The 25,685-nt window shown below is 47.6% G+C and overlaps 1 protein-coding gene across 1 annotated transcript in view; it reads right to left on the bottom strand.

The window, feature by feature from the left end:
* The window catches only part of TMOD1 (tropomodulin 1), a 109,593-nt gene that overhangs the window by 82,542 nt on the left and 1,366 nt on the right, over positions 1-25,685 (bottom strand). The window contains exon 2 of the mRNA XM_011993746.1: positions 3,659-3,826. Coding sequence (XP_011849136.1) covers positions 3,659-3,778 — 120 coding nt within the window. The 5' untranslated portion in view covers positions 3,779-3,826. The remainder of the gene's footprint in view (positions 1-3,658; positions 3,827-25,685) is intronic.

The raw sequence follows: 25,685 nt of genomic DNA, 5'->3' as shown, positions 1-25,685 counted from the left end.
GTCCCCCTCCACTCCCAGGTCTGACGCTTGGCTCGGACCCTTGTCATCACCTGACTTATTTGCAGCCACAGCCTGACCTGACCTCATCCCCATGTAGCAGCTCAGGGCAACTCAAACAGCCCAACAGGCCCGCGGGGCCCTCAGGTGCACTTCTCCCCGGGAGTGGCAAAGATTCCCCCGCGGGAGCACCTCCCACCTCTCACCCATCTCCCTGACACCCCTCCAGGCCATGTGTCCTCAGTGTCACCTCCCAAAACCAATGAACTCTTTGAGTCTCTGACCCTCAAGGGCTCCCTGAACCTACTGAGCAAAGTCTAAACCCTTCAGTAGGCCTTGCCGCCCCCTCTTCCCCCACATTATCTATCCCAACCCCCCTTTCTAGTCTCATCTGACTCTCCACAGAAACCACACTAAGATTCCCATCCCCAGTTACCTTCCCTACACAACACTCTCCTTGTGGCCTTTCTCAAGGCCCTCACTCTGCATGGAATTAGAAAAATTCAGGGCCCAGTTCCAGTGTTACCTGCTCTGTGATGCCTCGCACCAGTAAGAGTTCATCTCCTAGCAGAGCTCCCTGTCTGCTCCGTGTCAAGCGCAGTGTATTATGCCTGTGTCCCCACCAGCCTGTGCTCCTGAAAGGCAGAGTCCCAGCCAGGCTCCCCTGTTGGTGCCCAGCACGGTGCTTGGTGCTCGGCAGGTAACCAAGTCACATTTATTGAGTTAACTGGAATTGGCTACATGCCTCTTTTGTTCTCCCTTTATAAAGTTGTTTGTTCTTGGAATTCTGTGTGACAGTGATCTAGGATAGAATTAGAACAGAATAATTTTACAGCTTGATTTTTTCTTGCCTACATGGCTTGTTTTTACTGAAACACAGGCTAATGGGGAGAGATGATGCGGGGGAAGAAAGAAACGCAAGGCTCTTTCCACCAATGCTGACTTCTGATCAACTTGAGCAGCCTCATCAGGAAACCATGTTCTTGTGGCAGGCAGGGGAAGGTTGTGAATATCAGGAAGAGGAGGACACACTGCTGGAGGGATGTGTAATTCTATGGGGCCTGGGACCCAGGAGCCCTAGGCAAGGATTCTGAGTTATCTGGAATGAAGCCACTTAATCACACCTGGGTATAAGACCAGATTATAAGTCAGGTTAGCTTAACCCTGAAAATGACCAGCCAACTCTGTTATTCCATGGCTGGGGACATTGGGGTCTAGGAAGGATGGCAGCTTGGTCCACGGTCACATGGAATGGAAGAGACAGGGCTGGGATTGGAAGCAAAACACCTAACTTCTAGTCCTGCATTTTTCCATCTGAACTGTGCTCCCTGGATGTTAGCAGTGGCCATCTGTGTGTGAGTGAGATTGAAGTGTTGTTTTCTTTATGGATCACTATGAAACCAGAGTTGAGCAATGGCTGGTTTAAAAAAAGGATGTGATACATTCCATTTTTAATTAAAAATATGCAACATGAAACGTTTACTCAGTTCAGTAACTTTCATTATCTACCTTCTCTGCGCTGGTCATTGACCTGGGTGCCTGGGGTATAGCTGTAGGATGAAGACCCCTGCCTAGGAGGCCACCTATGTCCATGCTTACTGTTCTAGTGTCACTTGCTAAACCACATACACAACCAAACAGACTTTTGACTCTTAACACTGTGTACCCTGAGTGCAGGGATGAATTCTGAGCATTAAATACACTTCTAAATGTGCCAGTTAAGAAATGCAATGATAAAACATCAAACATTAAATGAGAAGGATTCTTCTGGTCCTTTGTTTCTCAGCTCATTCATTCCATGACACACGTTCTCCACCATCCTGAAGCTGCTGGCTTGATACAATGGGGTAATGGCCTTTTGAAGACACAGTTACAGTGCCAGCTAGGTGGCCACACTTTACAGGCTGGGGCAACATTCTCCAGAAGGCGGTATATGCTCTGAATCAGTGGCAGTTGCTGATGCCATTTCTCCCATAGCTAGGATACATGGGTCAGGGAATCAAGGTTGGAGATAGGAGTGGCGCCACTCACCATTACTCCTAGTGATCCACTAGCAAAACTCTCACTTATTGTTCCCACGACCCTGTGGTCTGCTGGCCTAGAAGTCTTAGTTTCAAAGGAGGAAAGTTCCACTAGGAGACACAACAATTCCATTAAACTGGAAGTTAAAACTGCCACCAGCCCGCTTTGGGCTCCTCATGACTCTGAATCAACGAGCAAAGAAGGGAGTTACTGGGGGTGACGGATGCTGACTACCAAGGAGAAATCGGATAGCTATTGCACAAGGGAGGTGAGAAAGTGTATATCTGGATACAGGAGAGCCCTTAGGGCATTTTTAAGTATTACCATGCCCTGTGATTAGGGTACATGGAAAACTACAACAAACTAATCCAGGCAGGACTACTAATGGCCCAGGCCTTTCAGAAATGAAAGCTTAGGTCACCCCATCGGGTAAAGAACCACAACCAGCTGAGGTGCTTGCTAAAGGCAAAGAATGGGTAATTAAGCAGGGTAGTTATAAATACCAGCTACAACTACCTGAGTAATTACAGAAATGAAGACTGTAATTGTCATGAGTACTTCCTCCTTGTTTTGTGAACACTTGTGTGTGGGAATGTGTGAGTGTGTGTAGCAATTATCTTTGCTTTTTCCCTTTCTTATTCCCTTATCATGTAACACAAGATTGTTTGATACTGACTTTACTGTTATTGATTGTATTGGCTTTGTATAATAGGATTTAAGTATCATTAATTTTATATTATAGTATTTAAGTTACAGGACAGCAAGGAGAAGAATAAACATCACTCATGGACTTTACCTCCTCTTCTGGGGAAGGTGATAGTGTGTTTTCCATTGTACCCAGGATAGTTGTATCATGTTAGGCAGAATTATGACATCATTACTGTCTTTATTTGGAAATTAGGTATGGTTTAAAGAGATGTATATGTGTGCCAAGTTGACAAGGGGTAGACTGTGATGGTTAATTTTGGATTTTGACTTGACCATGGGATGCTCAGATATTTGGTCAAACATGATTCTGGGTGTGTCTGTGAGGGTGTTTCTGGATGAGATTAATATTTGAATCAGTAGACTGAGTAACACAGATTGTTCCCCCTGATATGGCGGCGGGGGGGCATCCAATCAGTTGAAGACCTGAATAGGGAAAAAAAGCTGACCCTCCTCCAAGTAGGCGGGGATTTCCTCCTGCCTGACTGCCTTGAGCTGGAACACTGGCTTTTTTCTACCTTTGGATTCAAACTAAAACATCTTTTCCCAGACCCAACTCTTCCTGGGTCTTTGGCCTGCTGGTTATTTGTATTTGTATTGGAACTATACCATCGGCTCTCCTGGGTCTCCACCTTAGCAACTGCAGATCTTGCCGGTCTCTACAGCCTTGTGAGCTAACGCCTTATAATAAATCTCTCTCTCTCTCCCCTTCTCTCTCTGTCTCTACACACACACACACACACACCCCCTATTGGTTCTCTTTCTCTGGAGAACTCTAACACAACACATTAAAAGAAAAATCTGCAAAGGCAAAGTTATTCTAACGTCATTGCCATGGAAGGAAAAAGGAAGTGGTGGCTTTAGGAAGCATCCACCTGTCCCTCCCCAGGTCCCCTCACTGATGACAGTGTGCTCCCCTTTAGCACCTACTCACATCAGGGTCCAGCTCATCCAGCTCATTTTCCAGAGTCCTGAGCTCTTCCTCTGTGAGGGCTCCAAGGATTTCATCTTCATCCAGGTCACGGTATTTCTCTAGCTCTCGTCTGTACGACATTGTGGAAGAACTTGTCTGTGTCTCCTGAGTTTCTGTGCTGATTAATACCTACCAGAAAGACAAGAATCTTAGAAAGACCCATCTCAAATTTGCTCTCTCAGAGCAAATGGAGGCTCATCATTCACATGGTGGCCTGGGTACATTTTACGAATCACCAGGATAATCATGACTATGGTGGAATACTACACTAAGTTTGGCTAATTCTCTAATAAAACTGTGCAAGATAAAGTCCTGAGAGCATGTAAGTTAATGAATTGTAATTGGTTATAATTGGCATGGACATTAATTACAAGTAAATGGGTAATTATAAATGGCTTATGAGTGCCTGAAAACAATGTTATTCTTCAAGGAGTTCAAATACTTTTCTGTATAACTCTTCACCCTTCACCCTACACCCCAGAGGGAATCATGAATGCTGGAAACTCTGCCAAAACTGAGTTTAAAAGGGACAGGGGAGTATCGATGGTTAATTGAGCACCTACTGCATGCAGGCCCGTCACCTACACCATCTCAAGGTAGTTTATAGAAATAGCTAACTTTTACTACTTTATGTCAAGCTGCGTGTTAAGTACTTCACAAGGACTTTCTCATTTCACCTATGAGGTAGGTATTTACTATTATCCCCATTTCATAGACAAGGACTTAGTGAGGTTAAGTGACTTACCCAAATGACACTACTAGGAAGCAGCAGCTCCACATTTAAACTCAGGTCTGCTGGCTGCAGACCTTCTCTGCGGGGTCACCCAGTGGCATGGCCAGGGGGCTGCCTAGTCCAGGGCCCCCATTTCTCCCTAGAGGGAGCCAGTTCAGAGGGAAGAATTGGTTTGCCATCAGGACCCGGGGAACCAGGGTTCACCTCTGCTGCTTCCCAGACGGCTCTCTCTTGCTGGAGAAGCCTACCGTTCATTTCCTGTTTCACAGATGACACCTAACGCCTGTGTTTGGACCCTGTCTCTGCTACATCCCATAACCATGACATTTTCAGACCTGTTAACTCATCTGAGCCTCTCCACACATCCTGGAGGTTCGTCTTTTTTTTTTTCCCCCCTTTTTTATACCTTGAAGATCTTGCTGGATACTAATAGGTCTTTTCATTAAAATATTTTTATTAGTGAAAAAACTGAGGGATGGCCTAGGGCTTGACTCAGGACCCCTGACATCAGTCCGAGGGTGCTCTCTACTCCACCACACCACCTCCCCTGAGCTAGAAGGGACAGCAGGACCTCGAGCCCTATTGTCCTCCAGCTTAGCTAAATGTAGTACCGTGCATAGAATCAGTGTGATGAGTTGTATTGTGTCTCCTAAAAACTCATATATAAGGCTGGGTGCGGTGGCTCGTGCCTATAATCTTAGCAATTTGGGAGGCTGAGGTAAGAGGATTGCTTAAGCCCAGAAGTTTGAGACCAGCCTGGGCAACAAAGTGAGACCCCGTCTCTACAAAAAATACAAAAATTAGCTGGGCATGGTCATGAGGCACCTATAGTCCCAGATACTCAGAAGGCTGAGGTGGGAGGATCGCTTGAGCCCAGGAGGTCAAGGCTGCAGTGAGCCACGTTCCCACCACTGCACTCCAGCCTGGGTGACAGAGTGAGATCCAGTCTCAAAAAAGTAAATAAATAAATAAAATAAAAATAAAAGTTCATATGTTGAATTTCTAACCCCCAGTATCTCAGTAACCTAGTATCACATTGCAAGTTAGAATGTGACCTTACCTGGAAATAGGGTCATTGCAGATGTAAGTAGTTAAGTTTAGACACGGTCTTACTGGATAGAGTGGGCCCCTAATCCAATATTTTACCTGGGATCCTTATAAACGGGGGAAATTTGGACACAGACACAGCGACTAAGAGAACACCATGTGACAATGAAGGCAGAGATTGGGGTGATGCTACTACAAGCCAAGGAATGCCAAAGATTGCCAGCAAGCCACCAGAAGCCAGCCCCAGAAGGAACCCACCCTGCCAACACCTCGATCTCAGGCTTCTAGCCTCCAACACTGTGTGACAGTACATTTCTGTTATTTAAACCACGCAGTGCTGGAATTTTGTCACAGCAGCCCAGGCAAACTTATGTAATAGATATGACATTTTCCACAGCAATGTATGTATGTAGACCTCCAAGCAAGCCAACCAGCCAACCCACCCATGGCTTATCTGTGAAATCATGATGGAATTTTCTAGAGTAGAGAAAAATGAAAACTGGGAAAGGACAATCAACCAATCGATCCACAAGCTGGGATTAGTTGTTAATTAAAAATAATTAAAGTCATCTAAAATAATGAAAACCAAAGTTCACTAAGCTAACAGAAAAAGTCTCTGTTTCAGAAAGCAGAGAGCACATTTTATCAGTGTAAGCCTGTGCATGTGTGGGCCTATTTGCAGGAGAAGTCCAAGTATACGACAGCTGGCTTGATAAGAAGGACTTGCTTCCCAAATACAGAAACCCCAGTGCCATCCTTTTCTCTAAGAATGGCTCAGCTTGGCCTAACGTCCTCCTTTGACCAGGCCCCAAGAATGCAATGCTCAGACCATAAATGACCCCCCGCCACTTGATCCATTTCTATTACTTCCAAAGAAAGCACAACCAGCTGACAGTGCTCTGGTATCGATGAAAAAGCCTTCCTGAAGGCCATCAGAAAGCAGCCTAATTTGGCTTTTCCTAAGTGAAGCCAGGACGGGGAGAGGATCCATGATCTCTGTGCTGGGGCTAAGAGGGACTCTAATGAAGGGCTTGGAGTCTTCCAGAACCAACTCACAGAGATGTCCAGAACTGCCTTAAAACTAGCATCTCTTAGAGGGGCTGCAAACACAAGCTTTTGGTGCTCAAGCGGGTTTTGGGTTATATGAAGTTCCCTAGGACTCTGGACTGCAGGACTTCTCAAAAATGTTGGTATGTGGGTATACAATGGAGTCTCCAAGAGGAATAGGTTGCAAGCAGAATTCCCTCAGTCTTTTTTTTTTTTTTTTTTTCATCATAAAAGCACGTGTCTGAGAAACTGCACCCAGAAATGGAATCTCACAAAACCAAGTTTGGAAAACACACTTTTTGCCTCACCTCTGGGTCACATCAGAACCACACAAGAAGGGACACAGGGACAGGACCAACTGGGACACACTTCTGGGGAGCATCAAATAGGTTGGGAACCCTGTGAGCTTCTCATACTTGTTACCTCTTCCAGCTGCCTCATTTTCTAGATACTTTATAGTAAAAGCCTTAGAAAAAGAGTCATGGACAGACCCTGGAGAATGGACCAGCCAGGCTGAGGGAGCAGGGGAGAAAGAAATCCTTTATCAAAGCCAGCTTGAGGAAAAGGGGCTGGGAAAAGAGCCAGAAAGCAAAGGAGGTGACAACTATGAGGCCTGCTGAAGGAGGGATATGTGGTGGGGCATTCGGTCTCCCCTAGAGATGCCACCCTGAGGGGTACAAATCATGAAATTTCCTAAAGAAGTCTCCTCTTACTGCATCCAGGAAAGTTAATGCACCACTTACACACCCCAAGGTGCTGTTGATTTCTAAAATCCTATTTCACAGGATTTAAAAAGCCCTTTCTAATGTCAAGAGTCCTGTGAATATTATGGAGCAATGAGGCACAACATGAAATAAACTGAGAAGAACCAAAAACTCTAAGGTAAACTATGAAGGTGTCAGTTTCAAGCCACACTCATCGACTTGGCTCACAAGGACGGTTGCTACGAAGCAGGATTCTCCTCCTGTGGTTGAGGAAATGGGAGAACTGGAGGTAGGGAAGAGACAGGGTGGGAAGGAGGCGAAAACAGTGTGTTCAGAGAGCCCACTGCAAGCTCGGTCTTAAAATACGGCTTGGAAGAGATTGTATTTTATAGCTGCTAATAAAAGGCCTCCGTTTCCTGAGAGAAGAGGTGTCAGGGATGGAGCACAGGCCTGTACTTCATAGGACTTGTGGTTGGAGTGCTAATTGTGACAGTGATTCCCTGGGTGACGCTTGCTAAGCTCCTTCCCTCCTCTGGGCCTCTATTTGCTCCTCTGAAAAATGAAAGCATTGACTCTCCGGCTGGTTTTTAAACTATGCCAACAGGAGATCTCAGGCTCTGAAAAACTGCCTCCAGGCCCCCGAAAAGGGTTAGGGATAAGTGAGGGGGACTCACTCCCGGTTTTACCCGATGTATTTATTTGGGTTCCATATAAAATTTCACTTGAAGAAAGGATTCTGTGGCTCAAATAAAAAGTAGAAAATCCATGGACTGGTTTTCTTGGTCTGCGTAGTGAGAGGCTAACCGTACTCACACCTGTAGGGTGTCGTGAGGATGATGGGGCAGCAAGCAGGTGAGGCTGTAGCCTGGGGTTGACTGGTGCAGTCAATCGGCTTCACAGATCTTAGCCATTATTATGAGGCTGTCGCTGCTGGAGTCTCTAGCTTCTCTCCCCGAGCCACGCTGTCGTCAGGCTCTGAGGTCCCTCAGGAGAGGATCCATGTTCTATGTGTCTTTGTGTTCACAGTGCCCCGCCCTGTGCCTGGCCCAGCCGTGTCACCCAGGAGCGGGGAACGGGCACCCCTGGGTCCTGGTCTAGGGTTCTTGGAACCCTGGGCAAGTCCCTTCTCTTCTCAGATGCTTGGTTTTCCCGTCTTTACCACGGAAAGATTGGACCAGATCTGGAGGGACTGAAAGTCTGAGAGGGGAGGGATGGGCAGGAAGGCGGTGATGAAGCTGCTGGGGCTCCCAGCATGGCCCACCTGCAGCAGCACCCCTGTGACCCTGAGCAAGAGTTGGTGAGAGCAATCAAAGGACAGGTAAATATATTTAAAACACAATCACAGACTCAAGGCTTCCAAATCTGGTGTTATTTTACACTTACAGCATATCCGGCCACCCCACTTCTCTGTGGCAGAAGCCTTAAGCCTCCGCTAAATATGAAAAAATAGAATTTACAAGTTGTGCCAGGAAGTAGCACTCGGCAGGTTGGACAGTAAAAATGAGGGAGTCAAAGGCTGAGGCCATCCATCAGGAAAGCCTCAGAAATGAAAGCCCCGAGAAGGGGCAGCTCCTGGAGTACACAAGGCTCTTTTAAATCTTTCACGGGCAGCTGGTCCAGTCACTTCTGCTAATGGCTTCTCCAGCATTGCCCGCCCATGTGGGAACACTCCGGAGGAGGCACTTACGCGGCATCATCTTGATTTACGGACTTCACTTCCTTGAGCTCAGGAAGAGCTGAGTCACAAGTTCAAATAAATATTTTCCAGTTATACTGACTTGTTATTTCAGCCACAGTGAACATCTTGAGGATGGGAAGGCAAGGTTGACTTAGAAAGTCCATCCTTTATGCCCCAAATATTTGTGGATTTGTCCCTCTCTTTTGGAAGACACTTGGGCCAAAGGGATTTTATGTCAGTTTCCCTCGTCACTAAATCCTGTATCCCAGGACAATGCCATCTACCTCCCTCTCCGGAATCTCTCTTCCCTCGGCTTCAGGGATGCAAAAGCACCTGCAACGTCCCCTGTCCCTCCTGAGAGAGCTGTCTCCCTGTTACTCCCCTACCCCCTTTAAGGGGCACCTCTCAGGGCAGCCATGCCTCATATCACGGGTCACTCCTCCACTGTCAGATGACTGGGCAGAGGGGTGCCTGGCTCAAGGGTGGCCAGTTGACTGGAAGGCCAGTGACAGTGTTCCTAGGTGGCCCAAGACAAAGAGAAAACCAAAACCCAAAGAGAGGAGTTGGGTAAATAAGCTCGTTCATTTCTTAGCATTTGTATTTGTTTCCTGGGGATGCCCCCAACAAAGCCCCACAAACCAAGTGACAGAAACAACAGAGGTGTGTTGGCTCTCGGTTCTGGAGGCAGAAGTCAGAAATCAAGAGTCAGCAGGGCTGGCTCGCTCTGAAGGTGAATCTGTTCCCAGCTGCTCTGCCGGCCTCAGGTGTTCCTCGGTCGGCAGAGGCTCCTTTCCCTGTTTTTTCCTTCGCAGTGTCTACCCTCAGTACATGTCTGGGTCCAAATTTCCCCTTTTTCTGAGGACAGCAGTCATATTGGATTAGGGCTTCCCTAAGGACCTTATCACATTCACAGGTACAGCTTTTTTGGGGACACAATCCAACCCGTAATAGCACGGAACTGGGACAGGAGGAGAAGATGGGGCAGGTGTTGGGGCAGCTGTGGTGAAGGGAAGCTTGGGGAACCACGGCAGACGTGTGGAAGCTGAGGCAATAAGGGATGAGACTGGGCAGGGGAGCAGAGTCCTGAGGGAGACTTTGTACTGCCCATGAGAGACGGAGCACATGAGATCCACCAGCGTCCAGGCCCCCCTCCCAGGCCTGGATGGTATGGTTCAGCCTGTTTCCCATGAGCCCCCTCTCCTCCCACGAGCCTGTCCAGGCGCACCCATCTGGCCATGCCCGCTCGCTGTCCTAAGGGACCTGAATGAGCTCCCACTCCTTGCAGCGAAACTCTCCTGGTTTCCCTGCTTCCTTTCTGACTCCCCCCAGGTCTCCTTGATGATGCGTTATTCTTGGCCCACCTGTTTCTCTGGGCTCTGCCCTCTTCTCACGTTCTCCCTGGCTGGTTCTCATCTTCTCCCATGTGGGGCCTGCTACGTGTGATAAGCCGAGGACACTCAGATGGTGTCTGTCCAGCCCAGGCCCCTTCCTGAGCCCCGCTCCCCACTGGATACCTCTCCCTGGAGTCCTCAGGCCCCACATGCCCAACCCTGCATGTGTGTCCAGCTTCCGCACCACCACCCTCCCCTGGCCTTGTTTGCAACTCCTCTTCTGCCTGTCAGTCACCCAGGCCAGTCACCTTGGGGTCAGCATAGACTCCCACGCCCGCTCCCCAGCTCAGGGCCAGCCTGCGCCTGACAAGGCTCTTTCTCTTTTTTAAACTTTTTTTTTTTGCTCCGTCACCCAGGCTGGAGTGTGGTGATATAATCATAGCTCATTGCAGCCTCCAACTCCCAGGCTCAAGCAATCCTCCCTCCTCAGCCTCTCAAGCAGCTGGGACCACAGGTGTGCATCACCATGCCCAGCTAATTAAAAAAAAAAAAAATTGTGGAGATGAGGTTTTGCTATGTTGCCCAGGCTGGCCTTGAACTCCTGGCCTCAAGCAATCCTCCCTGATCAGCCTCCCAAAGTGCTGGGATTATACATGTGAGCCACCATGCCCGGCCTCTCCTTCCCACCCCCACAGGCCCACTATCTTTTTGTTGTTATAGTTGCTTTTCAAATTGTGGTAAACTACACATAACATAAAATTTACCATTTTAACCATTTTTAGTTGCACAGTTCTGCGGCATTAAGTACATTCCTGTTGTTGTGCAACCGTCACTACTATCCATCTCCTGAACTTTTTCATTTTCTCAAACTGAAACTCTGTCCCCATTAAACACTAACTCCGCTTTCTCTCCTCCCCCAGCCCCTGGCAACCACATTCTCCTTTCTGTCTGTGTGAATTGGACTACTCCGGGGGCCACCTATGACGGGACGCACGTTGTGTTGTCTCTTTGTGACTGGAATCCTGTCTCTTTAACATCCTTGGATCTGCCCCTCCTCTCCCTTCTCACGGCACTGCCTCTTATGATCTCAGTGAGTGCAGCAGCCTCCAAACCAGTCCCCTGCCTCAGTTCTCCCTCCTTCCTGTCCTTACTCAACTCAGCCTCCAAATGATCTTGGTGAAAATCAGTCCTCCTGCTACTCCCAAGCTGAAAACTCCAACTGCTTCCCAAGCTCCAACTCCCAAGCTCTAGCTGCTTCCCATGGATGGATAGAGAGCATGTCTTTAAGGCGCACCCCTCCACGCAGACTCCCGGCACCCCTGGTTGGGATACTGCCCCCCTCTCCTCCCACACCTCTGTGGGAAGCTTTAAGGAAATAACACTGCCCCTGCCCTAGTGGAGGAGACTAGGACTTCCCACATCTCTCTGTGTCCCTAGACTGAGCCAGGCAACGGCCAAGATCACATCTGACATCTGCACATCTCAGCACCCAGCCCCTGCTTGGCTCAGAGTGAAGGCGAAGTAACTGCAGATCGAATTGAATTGTCACCCTGGGCAAGGGTGGAAAACTGAATCCTATCTCAGGCCAGTGACCGGCAGGGGAAGAAAGTCAACCAGCACTCTGTTGGGTGGGGCAGGGGTAGGGTAAGGTGTGGAAGGAGTAGACAAATGGTAATGGAAGTTTGAGGGGGCTTAGCTTCCTTCGTTTTTAAGGCTGAGATCAGGGTCATAAAAGGTGGTGCAATAATTATGCCAATAACTACTCCTCCGATGTGCAGAGACCTTTGCAGCTCATAAAAATGTAACTACTTTTATGCTTGCAGTTTCATGCCCCTGGGGGCGTGTTCTCACCTGTGATGGGTTCCAGATAGAAGAGAGCGAGGAGAAACAGGGAGAGGGAGAGAGCTGAACTGAGAGGGCTGAGCTCTCTCAGTCACCAATGTCTTGATTCCAAACCATCCCGCTTCCCCTAAGGATCCCCTGTGTAAAATAGCCTCAGCTTCTCACCTTGCCTTGCTGAAAGATCCACCCAGGCAGAACTGGCTACATAATTGGCTGGGTCCAGTGCAAAATAAAACAGTGGGACCCTTTGCTCAAAAGGCAAGAAAAAAGTGCCATTAAATGTACCAAAATAGGCTGAGCATGGTGGCTCATGCCTGTAATCCCAGCATTTTGGAAGGCTGAGGTGGACAGATTGCTTGAGCTCAGGAGTTCGAGAACAGCCTGGGCAACATGGCAAAACCCTGTGTCTACAAAAGATAGAAAAATTATCTGGGCATGGTGGTGCGTGCCTGTAGTCCCAGCTACTTGGGAGGCTGAGGTGGGAGGATTGCTTGAGCCTGGGAGGCAGGGGTTGCAGTGAGCCAAGATCATGCCATTGCACTCCAGCATGGATAATAGTGAGACCCTGTCTCAAAACAAACAAACAAAAGGATAAAAATATAAAGCTCTTCCTTTCTCCCACGGTCTCTCTCTTGATCTGGCATGGTGATTTCTTTATTTTTCAATTTTGTTTAGTTTACAAACTTTTGCTAGAGACAGAGTCTCGCTATGTTGACCAGGCTGGTTTCAAACTTCTGGGCTCAGGCAATCCTCTTGCCTCAGTCTCCCAAAGTGCTGGGCTTACAGGTGTGAACCATGGTGCCCAGACTGTCATGCTGTTTTTTATTTACCATTTAATACCGTGATCCACATAGGTGTCCATGTACTGCACGAGAAGCCCACTGGCTACCAATTTCTCTCTCTTGTCACACCCAGGACTGACACATCTGCCCTGGTGGAGGGCCAGGAAGTCATGCCAGGCATTTCCCCTTCCCACAGGCCACTGGCCCAACACAATTTTCTTGTCTGCCCCGATCCAGGCAGCGAGTGTCCTGGTCCTAACCGCTGCTGCAATCCTTTTGTGCCCTTCTAATTCAGATTACCTAATGTCCTGGCACAGAGGCTGCAATAGCATGGGCAATTCCCAAGGGTATTACAATGCCTGTGCCAGGACATTAGGTACCTGGATGAGCAGTGGATGAAAGGCTTGCCCTGCAGAGTTTCCAGCTGAATACACCAGGGGGCCTCACTGGTAGCCCGGCAGCAGTGGGAAGGGGGAGGCTGAATGGAACCAGAGGGTGCCAGGGGCAAGGGAGCTCTAGTCCAAGAACCCATCTCCAGGAAGCAGTGAGGCAGCAAGAGGTGGGACCTCATGCAAGCTGAGGTTCTGAGCCCTGGCACATACTCCATTGGAATTTCACTTAAAAATATAAATTCAAATATAAAATTATTAAGAATTTCAGCCGGGTACGGTGGCTCACGCCTGTAATCCCAACACTTTAGGAGGCCAAGGCGGACAGATCACTTGAGGTCAAGAGTTTGAGACTAGCCTGACCAAATAGTGAAACCATGTCTCTACTAAAAATACAAAAAAAAACCAACCAAACAACAACAACAAAAAAAAAAACCATTAGCCAGGTGTGGTGGCAGGCACCTGTTATCCAAGCTACTCGGGAGGCTGAGGCAGGAGAATCACTTGAACCTGGGAGACAGAGGTTGCTGTGAGTCGAGATCGTGTCGCTGTGCTCCAGCTTGGACAACAGAGTGAGACTCTGTCTCCAAAAAAAAAAAAAATTCAAGACAGTGACTGCAGAACATTCCACTAAGCACAGGGTCCCTCTGAAAGCAGGGCTCTGTGCACCTGCACAGGTGTACAACCTGTTTCCAGCCTTAGCCCCAGGGCACACACTCTGAAGGCCCCAGGGCCAGACTCAGCCTTGGCTCACATATGATGGTCCTTTTCCTCCCTAGTGTCTTCCAATCCATTGAAATTTCTAGTCCCGGGGTCTAGAGGACACTAGGGCCCCTGTGCAATGGCAGAAGGAGCATTGCCATAGAAGTCAGGGGGCCTGGTTACAAGTCCTGACTTTAGTTGAAGACCTGCCATATGACCTTGAGCAAATTGCTGTGCTTCTCTGGATTTCAGTTTCTACAACCTAATTCACTGGGTGAGGATTTACTGGACACCCACTATGGGGAGGGCATGCTGGGTCTTTTTGGGAGAGACAGAAATTAATAAGAGGTCCTAGCTCTCAGGCGCTTATAATTAACATGGGGAGATAAGACTCACACAGAGATTCCCGGGATAATGTCACACCCATCATCTCTTCATCCACCACCCTTGGAGCAGAATGGATGCCCTGGGCCCTTAGTTCCCTTTACAGGTGAGACCTCACCTTGGGTCAGCCTGGTTAAAGATAAGAGCTTGAACTAGGGGTCATGCAAACCTGGGCTGAAATCCTTGCCCCTGGCTCTAGCTGACTGGGCAGCCTCAGGCATACCACTTTGTGCCTCTGAGATTCGGGGTTTCTTCTGCAAAGTGAGAGCAGGACACGGACTGAATGTTCTCCCAAGGGGCACTGTAAAGGGGACATGAGAGGAAGGATGATACAGCTCGATAACCAGTTTCCTTCACCTTCCTTCAGGCCCAGCCTGCAGCCTGCAAGCACCAGTTGAATGGATGTGGCTGAGCAGCCATGAGAAAGATGTGGGGCTCTCCAGTGACTGTAGACCCAGCATAAATCAACAGTTCGAGGTGTTCATCCCCAAAGCCATGGTGAGACTTCAGCTGTTGCAATAAAAGTGTAGTGCCAAAGTAAGGGCAATGACAGTCTTGCTTGGCTTTGCGCTGGAGCTCTCAACTCTGGGCCACACTGTTTTGTGGGGGGCGGGTGGTAATAATTTTTTTAAACAAGACACTGGCTATATACAGTCAAGTGTGCAAGGCTTAAGTAGACAACCCATGTGACTTTCCCACATTTCTGTACCTATGGAGACACTCAAATGAAGATACTAAACCTTTCCAGCCCCCAAGAAAACTTTCTTAAACTCCCTCCTAGTCTATCTCCCTCAAAAGTAACTATAATATATATAAAATAATATATTTATAGTACTATCCTGACCTTAAGACTGTATATTAGTTTTGGCTTTTTGAACATTGTATGGAAATGTATAGTGGATGTGTTTTTGTGTGTGTGTGTGTGTGTGGTTTCTGTAATTCAACATTGTATCTGTGAGATTCACCTGTGCTATTGTGTGTAGGAACAGTTTGTTCTTTCTCGTTACCTGAAATATACCATCATTATCTTATTTGCTTTACTTTTAATGGTCATTTAGGTTATTTCCAGTATTGAGTAATTACAAACAGTGCTATGAATATGTCTTTTGGTAGAAATAAGCACTTCCTTCTTTTGGGTGTGTACCCAGGAGTGGAATTGCTAGGTCATAGAGTAGGCATATGTTTAGTTTCAGTAGATATTGTCAGTTTTCCAAAGTAATTTTACACTTTTACATTTCTACCAACAATGCGTGAGCATTCCAGCTGCTCCACAACCTTGTCAACACTTGGTACTGTCAGCACCTTCCTGTTAGCCATTCTGGTGGGTAGCAAGTGGGAACTCATTGTGCATTTCCCTGATGACTAATGATGCTGAGCACGTTTCATATGCTTTCTGGACATGGGGATGACCTCTGCTGTGAATTGAGCCTTCTCTCTTGAGTGGTGCTGAGTCCAGAGAATGTGAACAAGGTGTCATATGAAGAACAGTTGAAGGACCAGGAGGAACATGGTCACACTCTCCAAACCTCTACTGGGCTCACCTGGGGAAGAGGGAACAGAAGAGGTCTGTGGCTCCCCAGAGGGCAGAAGACATAGATTTATTGAAATTACCAGGAGGTAGATTTCTGATCAGTACAAGGAACTTTCTAACAATAAAAACGCCCGAGGGCTGGCTGGGCACAGTGACTCACACCAGTAATCCCAGCACTTTGGGAGGCAGAGGCAGGCAGATCGCTTGAGGCCAGGAGTTTGAAACCAGCCTGGGCAACATGGTGAGACTTTGTCTCTACAAACAATTCAAAAATTAGCTAGGTGTGATGGCGCACTCCTGTAGTCCCAGCTACTCAGGAGGCTGAAGTGGGAGGATTGCTTGAGCCCAGGAGAAAGAGGCTGCAGTGAATCCTGTCTGCATGACTGCACTCCAGCCTGGGTGAAAGACAGACTTAAAAAACAAACAAACAAGCAAACAAACAAACAAAAACTGCCCAAGGGTACACTGGGCTAAGCCAGGAGGTAGTGAGCACCTGTCTCTATAGGCTGTGAGCAGCGATGGCAGAGCCCTGGATGAGGTCTTCCAGAGAGGGTTGATGTCTTAATTGATGGTAGTTGTTGGGGAGTTGACAATATAGGATTTAAGGCCCTTTAAGGCCTAGTTCTATTATGACAGATGTGTGTGGAGCCCCGGGATGGAGGAGGATGGGGACTTAGAGACCAGCTATTGTTAACAGGCTTGTTTTCTGGTTCATTTGCAGTTATTTTCCCTGGCTGATTTCATTCTCTTAGTCATATGGGAAAGTACCTTCTAAAAAAACAAACACGCTAAACATAGTGTTTGACTCCATCACTTTCTGCAGTTGCTATGAGCTTCATCCCAGAACACAATGAGCCATGCTCGATGCTCTAAACATCAAAGTTGTCAAGTGGTTTAAATTGGAAAAGCCTGTGCATGTGTGTGTGTGTGTGTGCGCGCGCGCGTGCGCGTGTGCGCATTTTCATTTTGCATCTCTTGGGGTCATCATGATGTCTGAGTCACCACAGCAATCATTTGTAAGCAACAGGGTTCCAGGAAAAGAGTCTGAAGACATCTCCCTGTCTCAGCTGGCCTGCCCACCTGCCCTCAAACCATGCTGCACTCCACTCCTCCCCCATCTCTGCAACTTTTCTGGTTCAGGCCACACTTAGCTCTCCCCATGGTCTGCCCCTTCCATTTCATTTTCCTCCACACCAGCAGAAGAGAGTTCTAGGAAGCCAAAGATTGTAATACAAACAAGAGAGGCCATCAGAGTTCTCTGGAAGTTATTGCATTACCTTACTCCCACAAGACTAAAAGCTACTTGAGGACAGACATCTCTGTCTCCCATGGTCCTTCACAAAGCCCTGCACCTGTCCAGCACTGAAGACCTATTCCTTGAATGAATGAATGAATAAACGCCTAGCATTATTAATAGCTTTGATAGCCATAAGTCAAAAGCACTGGTAGAATAAAAGTTAACCTGCAGGCTGGGTGTGGTGGTCATGCCTGTAATCCCAGCACTTTGGGAGGTTGAGATGGGCGGATCCCCTGAGGTCAGGAGTTCGAGACCAGCCCGGCCAACATGGTGAGACCCCCGTCTCTACTAAAAATACAAAAATTAGCCAGGCGTGATGATGGGCACCTGTAATTCCAGCTACTGGGGAGGCTGAGGCAAAAGAATCGCTTGAACCTGGGAGGTGGAGGTTGCAGTGAGCTGAGATCGTGTCCCTGTACTCTAGCCTGGGTGACAGAGTGAGACTCAGTGTCCAAAAAAAAAAAAAAGCTAACTTGTAGAAAAGCTTGTGGAATTCATTCCTATCCTCATTCTCCATTTTACAAACATGAACTTCATCACGTTGCCTCATAGCAGGCGTTAATGTAAGGTAGAGCTTTATGAAACATGTTTTTGTATTTTCTGAAAAACTAATATGAAAATTAATATGAACAATACCTAAAAGCAAATGGCTAACTGGGGGAAAATATATCTGCTTCATATTAAACAAAAGGCTGATTTGTTTAATAGACAAAGAATTCCTCCAATAAAAAAAAACAGAACAGGCCAGAAAATGTGGGAAGACGAAAGGAATGGACAATTCACATAAAAGGAAATATTAATGGCGAATACACATACAAATAATAACAAAACTCATGTATAATTATCAAAAAGTAAATTGTGGAATGAGATATCAGTTCTAGCAGATTGACAGAGATTTAAAAGTCTGAGAATTCCCAGTGTTGACAAGATGTGGGGAGACCAGTGTCCTCACACAGAAGAGAAGTTATATTATTATACCCTTTTTCAGTTTGAGACCAGCCTGGGCAACATGGTGAAACCATCTCCCCTAAAAATACAAAAAATTAGCCACGCATGGTGGCATGCATCTGTGGTCCCAGCTTCTGGGGTTGCGGGGAGGACCACTTGAGCCCAGAAGGTGGAGGTTGCAGTGAGCCATTGCACTCCAGCCTGGGTGACAGAGTGAGACCTTGTCTAAACAAAACAAAACACAACAAAACTCTATTAGTGAAAAAAAACCCCAAACCCCTAAAACCTGGAAATGGCATAAAAATTCAACAAGGCATTGAGTAAATAAATTAGAGACATATAACAGACTGCTATTAACACCATCCTTGAGACTACTGTAGGCCACTTGTCACTGTACCTTATAATAGCAAGCTTTGCTTTGTTCTTACTGCATACCAGGCACAATGCTAAGCTCTTCGCACGGATTATTTCGTGCAATCTTAATAATTGTGAGGCAGATACTTTTATTATCCCCTTTCTACAGATGAAGAAACTGAAGTGCAGACTATGTTAGTTTTATAGGGCTGCCATAATAAATGACCACAAACTGGATGGCTTAAAACAACAGAGATTTACTCTGTCTCAGTTCAGAGGACCAGAAGTCCAAAACTGAGGTGTCAGCAGGTTGATACCTTCTGGAGGCTCTGACGGGGAATCTGTTCAATACCTCATTCCTACCTTCTGGTGTCTGCTGGCCATCCCTGATATTCCTTGGTTTGCAGCCACATCACTCCCATCTCTGACTCCATCATCATCTGTTCTTACTAGTTATACTGCCTATATAGGTTGATTTTAAGCCATCTCAAGCCTTTTTAATGGCGTGTGTCCACTCTTCTTCTTAAGACACCAGTCATAGGGTAGTTAGGACCTACCCTAATCCAGTATGACCTCATTTTAACTTCATTAATTACATTTATAAAGACTGTATGTCCAGATAAGGTCACATTCTGGGTTGCTAGATGAGCATGACTTTTGGGGGGACCCTGTTTAACCCAGTAAGTACACTGACCAAAGTCACAAAGCTAACAAGTGGTAGAGCCAGGATTTGAATCCAGGCAGGCAATCAGTACTCATTACCAGTACTCCATGCTGCCGCCTTCCCATAATATAACAGCTCACACTTACCTAATGTCCCAGGCACTGTCCTAAGCATTTTACGTGTAAGAACTAATTTCATCCCCACAACAACCCCGCTTTATAGATACGGACACTAGGCACAGAAATGTTAAAAGTTGGCTGGGTGTGGTGGCTCGTGCCTGTAATTCCAGCACTGTGGGAGGCTGAGGTGGGTGGATCACCTGACGTCAGGAGTTCGAGACCAGCCTGACCAACATGGCAAAACCCCATCTCTACAAAAAAAATACAAAAATTTGCCAGGTGTGGTGGCGTGCTCCTGTAGTCCCAGCTATTTGGGAGGCTGAGACAGAAGAATTGCTTGAACCTGGGAGGCGGAGGTTGCAGTGAGCTGAGATTGCCCCACTGCACACCAGCCTAGGCGACAGAGCAAGACTCTGTCTCAAAAAAAAAAAAAAAAAAGAAAAGAAATATTAAAATTTACCTGAGATTACAGAGCCAGTAACTAGCAGACCTTAGATTTGAATCCAGCGAGGTGGTCTCCAGAGTCCGTGTGTGTGTGTGTGTGTGTGTGTGAATCAGGAAGATAGATTGTCTCATTATGTGTCAATTGCTATTTAAGGCCCCCCAAAGGACTAATGAAGGATTTGAGTCTGCCTTTCACTGCTCCTGGGTTCCCTGGCCTTGTGCAGACTGATCCAAAGTCCGTCCTAACCACTATACCCTCTGTCTAGTGGCCTGTCTTGACAATATACTGAGGACTGGGGCTAAGAAAATAGTTCCCTCTCCTGAAAGACTGATTGATGTTCTTCCTTCTACAATCAGACACCAAGAGTCCTCCCATTCATCTCGTGCCCCCTTTCCCCTTGGCTGCCATGAGCCATCTTAGAGCCGATTTGAGTATCCAAATACAGTTGTCATCTTCAGCCAGGGCACTGGCATCATTTTCTCTCTTTATTCTCTGTATCGGGTGTTCTTAACCTGGACTTTTGAATAGACTTCAGGGCAATCACACACCCACTGAAATGATGTGCAAATGGTTGTGTATACGAATATATTCATTTTTGTGGCGCAAGAATTCGTAAGCTCTAATCAGATTCTCCAGGAGTTTCGTGTGCTTAATCTTCAGGGTTTCTGCCCTGTCTTTTCAGAATTTCTGCTCTTACTAGTTACATTGGTCATGTAGTTTATTTTTAAGCCATCTCAAGCCTTTTTAATGCTGTAAGTGGAATACAATGTAAAACCATAATAAGCAAATGCGTGCAATGTTGCTATCCATCCTGAATTTTTAAATCTTTCTTGGTTTGCATGGAGGAAGTCTGTCCCACGTCTCCCACTCTCTTACCTTCACTTTGCACACCTCTGAGTGGTTTTGATGTCTTAGGGTCTCAGGTGTCTCAGGTTGCCACTCCAGCACTAGCCAGGCACCCATCCGGTGCTCATAGATTCAAACTTGCAAGAAGTTTGCTGACCAGAAAGAGCCCTTGATTTTGATCCAGGGCACAAACGAATTCATTCATAGATTTAAAAAGCCACTATCTTAATGCAATGGCCAGGAGGAAGCTTTGTGGCAACTAGCACGCACCTTGTTGTTCAAATTGTGGTGGTTTGTAGATACTAATCAACACTACCTTATTAGATGTTTATTAGAGCTTATTAGGAATTATTAAGCTTATTTTGTAATCAACTTGTTAGAATTTATTGGAAACAAAGAGCTTTTTAGAAACTCAGAATCTCAAGCCCCATCTCATACCTATTGAACTAGAATCTGCATTTCTGAAAAGATCCCAAGTGATTCCAATGCACACTAAAGTTAGAGAAGCACGGATATAAAACAAGAAGACTCATTTCTCAAGTTTGGCAAACCCTGGAGAGCACTTCAGTTTGCTGGAATTGGATGACCTGGGACAATTGGATGACCTGGGACAATTCCTACTAGGGTGCACTGTCTTATTACAAAAGGTAGGTAACAACACTTGCTGTTCCTGCCTCATGGGGTTACTGTGAATCGCAAATAGAGCTCACACACTAGCTACTTATCGTGATGGAGCTGATAGGAGCTGGGGAGCTGGCAGCGGGGAGCAGAGTAGGTGTGGTCTCTGCCCTCACAGAGCTGGTGATTTGGTTGGGTAGGAGAACATGCTGCAAATGCTGGTTGGTGTTGTGTGACTGTCACGGTTATCACAGAGCCTTCATTCATTTCATTCATTCATTCATTCATTCGGTGGTCAGCCATTTATTAAAACCTGAAGTGCCTCTACTATGTCAAACATTAAGCTCTAAGCTGCACATGGGGAAGCAGAAATAAATGATCCAGAAACTTCGTCCTCAGGGAGTTTTTAGTCTAGCCAGAGACAGAGATACATCACCGGGTGATTCCATTTAGAACACACTCTGGCTGGTGCTCTAAGTTGGCACAGGGGGCTATGGGGGTACAGGTAAGTCAATGAAGAACTTTGCTTTTAAGGGTGATTACAAGTTCACAGGCTGAGAAGAGGGAGAACAGCGCTGAAGGCTGAAAGAACAGCTGGGGAAAGGCAGGGGGGCATGAAGGCACAGCATGCTTTTGCCATGACCAGAAGGTAAAGAGAATTTGGAGGAGTGCCTAGAGACGATTTTGGAGTAGTAGCTTGAGGCCTGGTCTTAGAGGCTAAGGAATCTGGTCTTTATCCCTTAGGAAATGGGGAGTTCCTGAAGGGAGAGAATTGACGCAAGTGAAGATCTTTTAAGAGCAGCATGGAAGAGAGAATTAATGACTTGAGGCAGAAATACCTTTAAGAGGCTCTGAGAGCAGCTTATGGGAGAGATGGAGTCGTAACTGGGATAGTGGATGTGGCGATAGAAACGGAAGTAACAGAAATTAAGGAAGGTAGCATTGACAGGACTTGGTGGGCACATGAATGGGGTGGTGAAGACAAAGGAATCAGGAGGCAGAGATGTCTGTAGATGAGGAGCAAAGTCCAGCTTGATGCAAGAATTAGGGAGTTGTGAGGTGACTGGAGTTGTGGGAGTGAATGAGACTGTGAGAGAGTGTGCGGTGGAAAGAGAATAGGGGTAGGAGTGGCACCAAGGCACCAATAGCAAAGGGATGGGGTGCAGTGATGAGTCTATGAAGGAGGTTGGAGGATGCCAAGAGGCAGTTCTGCTTTCCTTCATTCCTTTGGGCATGGAGAGCAACAATGGAGTGGTCACAACTCATCACCCTCCAGAATCATCGCTAGAAAGGGCCCTGGGGTCACCACCCTTGAAGCCCCAGAGTGAGTGGGGCCTGAGGCTGGGGCCCCTGAGAACATGAACTGAGACAGGGATGGACATGAATGGATGGATGAAAGCCCTTGTCTCCCTCTCCCTCCCTCTTTCCTCCTCACAGATGGTAATGTCCAACCCTTTCACAAATCATTTTTTTTCTCCGAAGGAAAACCGAAAGGACATAAGAGAAGGAGAAACAAAAGGCATGCTTGAGTTTGTTTAGTTTTTCAGATCAGATAAAGACCCAACACCACCTAATACGAAAGAAAACCTCCCAGACCGTGTCCTAAGTTGACTCCAATGAGCTCATTCTCTCATTGTCATTAAGAGCAAAGAGAATCAGGTTCTATCATGATTAGCCAAAGGAAGATTTTACAAAACAAAACAAAAGAGAGGAAATGGCCCTGGAATTGTGCTGTCTGGTTCATGCTTTTCCATAGAAAGAGGCCTGTGGTTTTAAACTGATAATGGCTCCTAGCAGCCCAATAATTGATGTATCTGGTGTTCTGGCTTTGAGGGAAAAGTGAACTGGCCTCTTTAGAAATGTTGGCAGCCTGGCTGGTCCATTAGTAAGACTCAAAACTCAAAACATTGACTGGAAAAGGCCATTATGACTGGGCTCAGCAGGAGTCATCGATAGATGATGTCATTTCAGAAATAAGTAAGCCAAGGTCATGAAGCCCATGAACAGGGTCAAAACACCCTTCACGACCCATCACCATCCTCCATCGCAGATACTGGTCTGCCAGAGACACATGGGTCTGAGCCAGGATCTCCTTCATTTTACCTTTTTTTGCTCATTCCAGGGGATGAAGGCCACCTGCAGAGTCTGTGACATTCTGCAAGTCACTACGGAAGGTCCCCAAATCCTCATTATGGGCACACCCTTTAGATTCTCCTTTAACTCTCTCCTCTCTACTGGGTTCTTCTCACTTCTTGCCATACTCTTTATCCTAGAATGCCTGCCTCCCTTCTGTCCCTTGTCCTCAGTTCCTGCTACCTTGCCTCTCCCTTCCTGTCTGGTCCAAGCTTTTAGAAAGAGTTGCAGGCTCTGTGGAGAGCCTTCTTCAGCCTACAGCCTGAAGAAGTGGAGAACTTCTTCAGCTCCCGTTAGCTCCTGCCTTTGCCCCTCACCACAGCTAATTATAGCATTGCAATATCAGGCTCTGGGCTGAGGACTTACCCTGAATCATCTCACTTAATTCCCACAAGCAGCCCCTGTGAAATGGGGCTACTGTTATCTCCATTGTATAGAGGAGGAAACAGGCTCAGACAGGCTGGGTCACTGGCAGATCCCATTTTCTGAGCCTGCTGCAATGCCCTGGTCAAAGTCACTCATGATCCCTGCCAATCCTGATGGTCCTTTCCCAGTCCTCATCCCCCACTCCTGTCTCTTCACAGCAAGTGACACTGCCCACCTCAGTCCTCCCTTGGCACTTGGGAAAGCCAGTCTCTCTCACTCCTTCCCCAGCTCCTCCTTACAGGATGGGTCACGCTAGAAAGGCTTCCGGGGGGGACTCCAAGCCCTCCCCACTCCAGGTCCACTAGAGACCATCTTGTCCACCCCCTCATTGTTCAAGGTTGCTCTGAGTGGGTGGCAGAACTGGGGCTGAAGCCGGGTATCCTAACCTCCAGGCCAGTCCACCTCCCAGTGCTCAGAGCTGCCACACCTACTTTGTGTTTTCTGTTTTTGCTGAGTTGCAAGAATACGCCCTATCCTGGAGGAGGGAGAAGGTGTGAGACCCTGATAAGGTGGGGCGGAGGCTATTTTTAGAGGACACTGGCTTTCGTCTTAGGCTGGGAGGAACTCAAGGGCCAATGACTTTCTAAAACATGGGTTTGTAAGACTAGCTCATTAGAGACAATACACCAAAGTGACAGTGTTCTTGTTTTCACTCTGTCTGTTGGTTGTGTGGCTCTAACTGATGGAAACTGTAGTATTTAGCTCCGTTTCCCGTTAATTCTTTATCTGCAAGTCTTTGAGATGGCTTTAGAAAAAAAAACATATAATAGAACGTAAAGTAGAAGCAAAAAGGAAACTTCAGGATGAGGGCACTATTGTCCAGACAAGGTAAAGTCCAGAAGAGCAGCAGATTCAAGAAGAGGGGGCATTGATCAGGCACTGCCAGAGCTCCCGGACCTGCCTGAGCAGTGGGAAGGGTTCAGAAAGAGATGGGAAAGGCTGGGAGACTGCAGACCTTCTGGCGTGACAGGTCCTGTGTGACCTTGAGCAGGGGGCTCTGCGGCCCTGCACGGAGGACAAAATGGCAGTCACCTCTGGAAGAAAGATGGGGTGGGGGTCCTAGGGGTTCTCACGCTGAGGGCCCAGCACCTGGGTTCAGGGTCTGGTTCTGCGATTCAGACACGGAGGAGCTTGGGCCAGGTGGTCTCCGAGAGTCTGAGGATATAGGGCGAGGGCCAGAGACAGGGTCTGTAATAGCAGCGGTGGGTGAAGGGTGTAGGAGGGGGCGGCGCTGCACAGGTTGGAGGACGCATCATAGGCGCGGTATAAGACCAGGAAACTGTGGCCAGGGAGCGGCTGGACTGGAACCCCTACCCCTGCCCAGCTCATCGCATCTGAAGCTGTGTGGCTCACAGGCTGCTTTGCCAAGGCAATGGCGGCTACGCAGCAGAGAGATGCTCATAGGCACCCCAAAAGTGCCCTTCCTAGGATTGTACGGCTTAGGATATCCAACGGCCTTAGTGGGTCCCAGGATCGAGTCTGGGGCAGCTAGTCTCCGATTTCTGCAGCCTCTCTGGATGTGTGCGGTTGGGACCCCAGCGTCCCAGGCCGGAGCGTGTGAACAGGTGGGGGGAGCGCAGGCGGTCAAGAGCGCCCGGCAGCTCTCACGGCCCGGGCTCCCAGCTTCATCGCGGTTACCAAACCTCGCCCCTACAAATGGGAAACCAAGATCCAGAAACAAGAGGGGGATTGCCAAGGCCATGCCAAGAGCCGGCGACAACCTGGGCTCCCGCCTTCAAGCTCTTTCCAGCTCCACTTGGCCGCGTAGCGCGTGTCGTGGTGCTTTAAACCTTGTCTCCCGCAGTTTGGGAAACTTCTCCTGCCCCAAACACTCGAAGTGCGAACCTGGGCTCCACATCCGGTCGAGCCCTTACGCCCCCATTCCCACCCCCAGACTCTTGCAGGCGGAGAAGAGGCCGCGCCCCCGAGCCCGGCTCCGGCTGGCACCTGTACCCAGCAGAGCGCCCC

Source organism: Mandrillus leucophaeus, unplaced genomic scaffold (genome assembly GCF_000951045.1).
Source record: "Mandrillus leucophaeus isolate KB7577 unplaced genomic scaffold, Mleu.le_1.0 Scaffold433, whole genome shotgun sequence".
Lineage (NCBI taxonomy): Eukaryota > Metazoa > Chordata > Mammalia > Primates > Cercopithecidae > Mandrillus > Mandrillus leucophaeus.
Note: the sequence above shows the minus strand (reverse complement) of the source record. Positions and strands in the feature narration are given on the sequence as shown.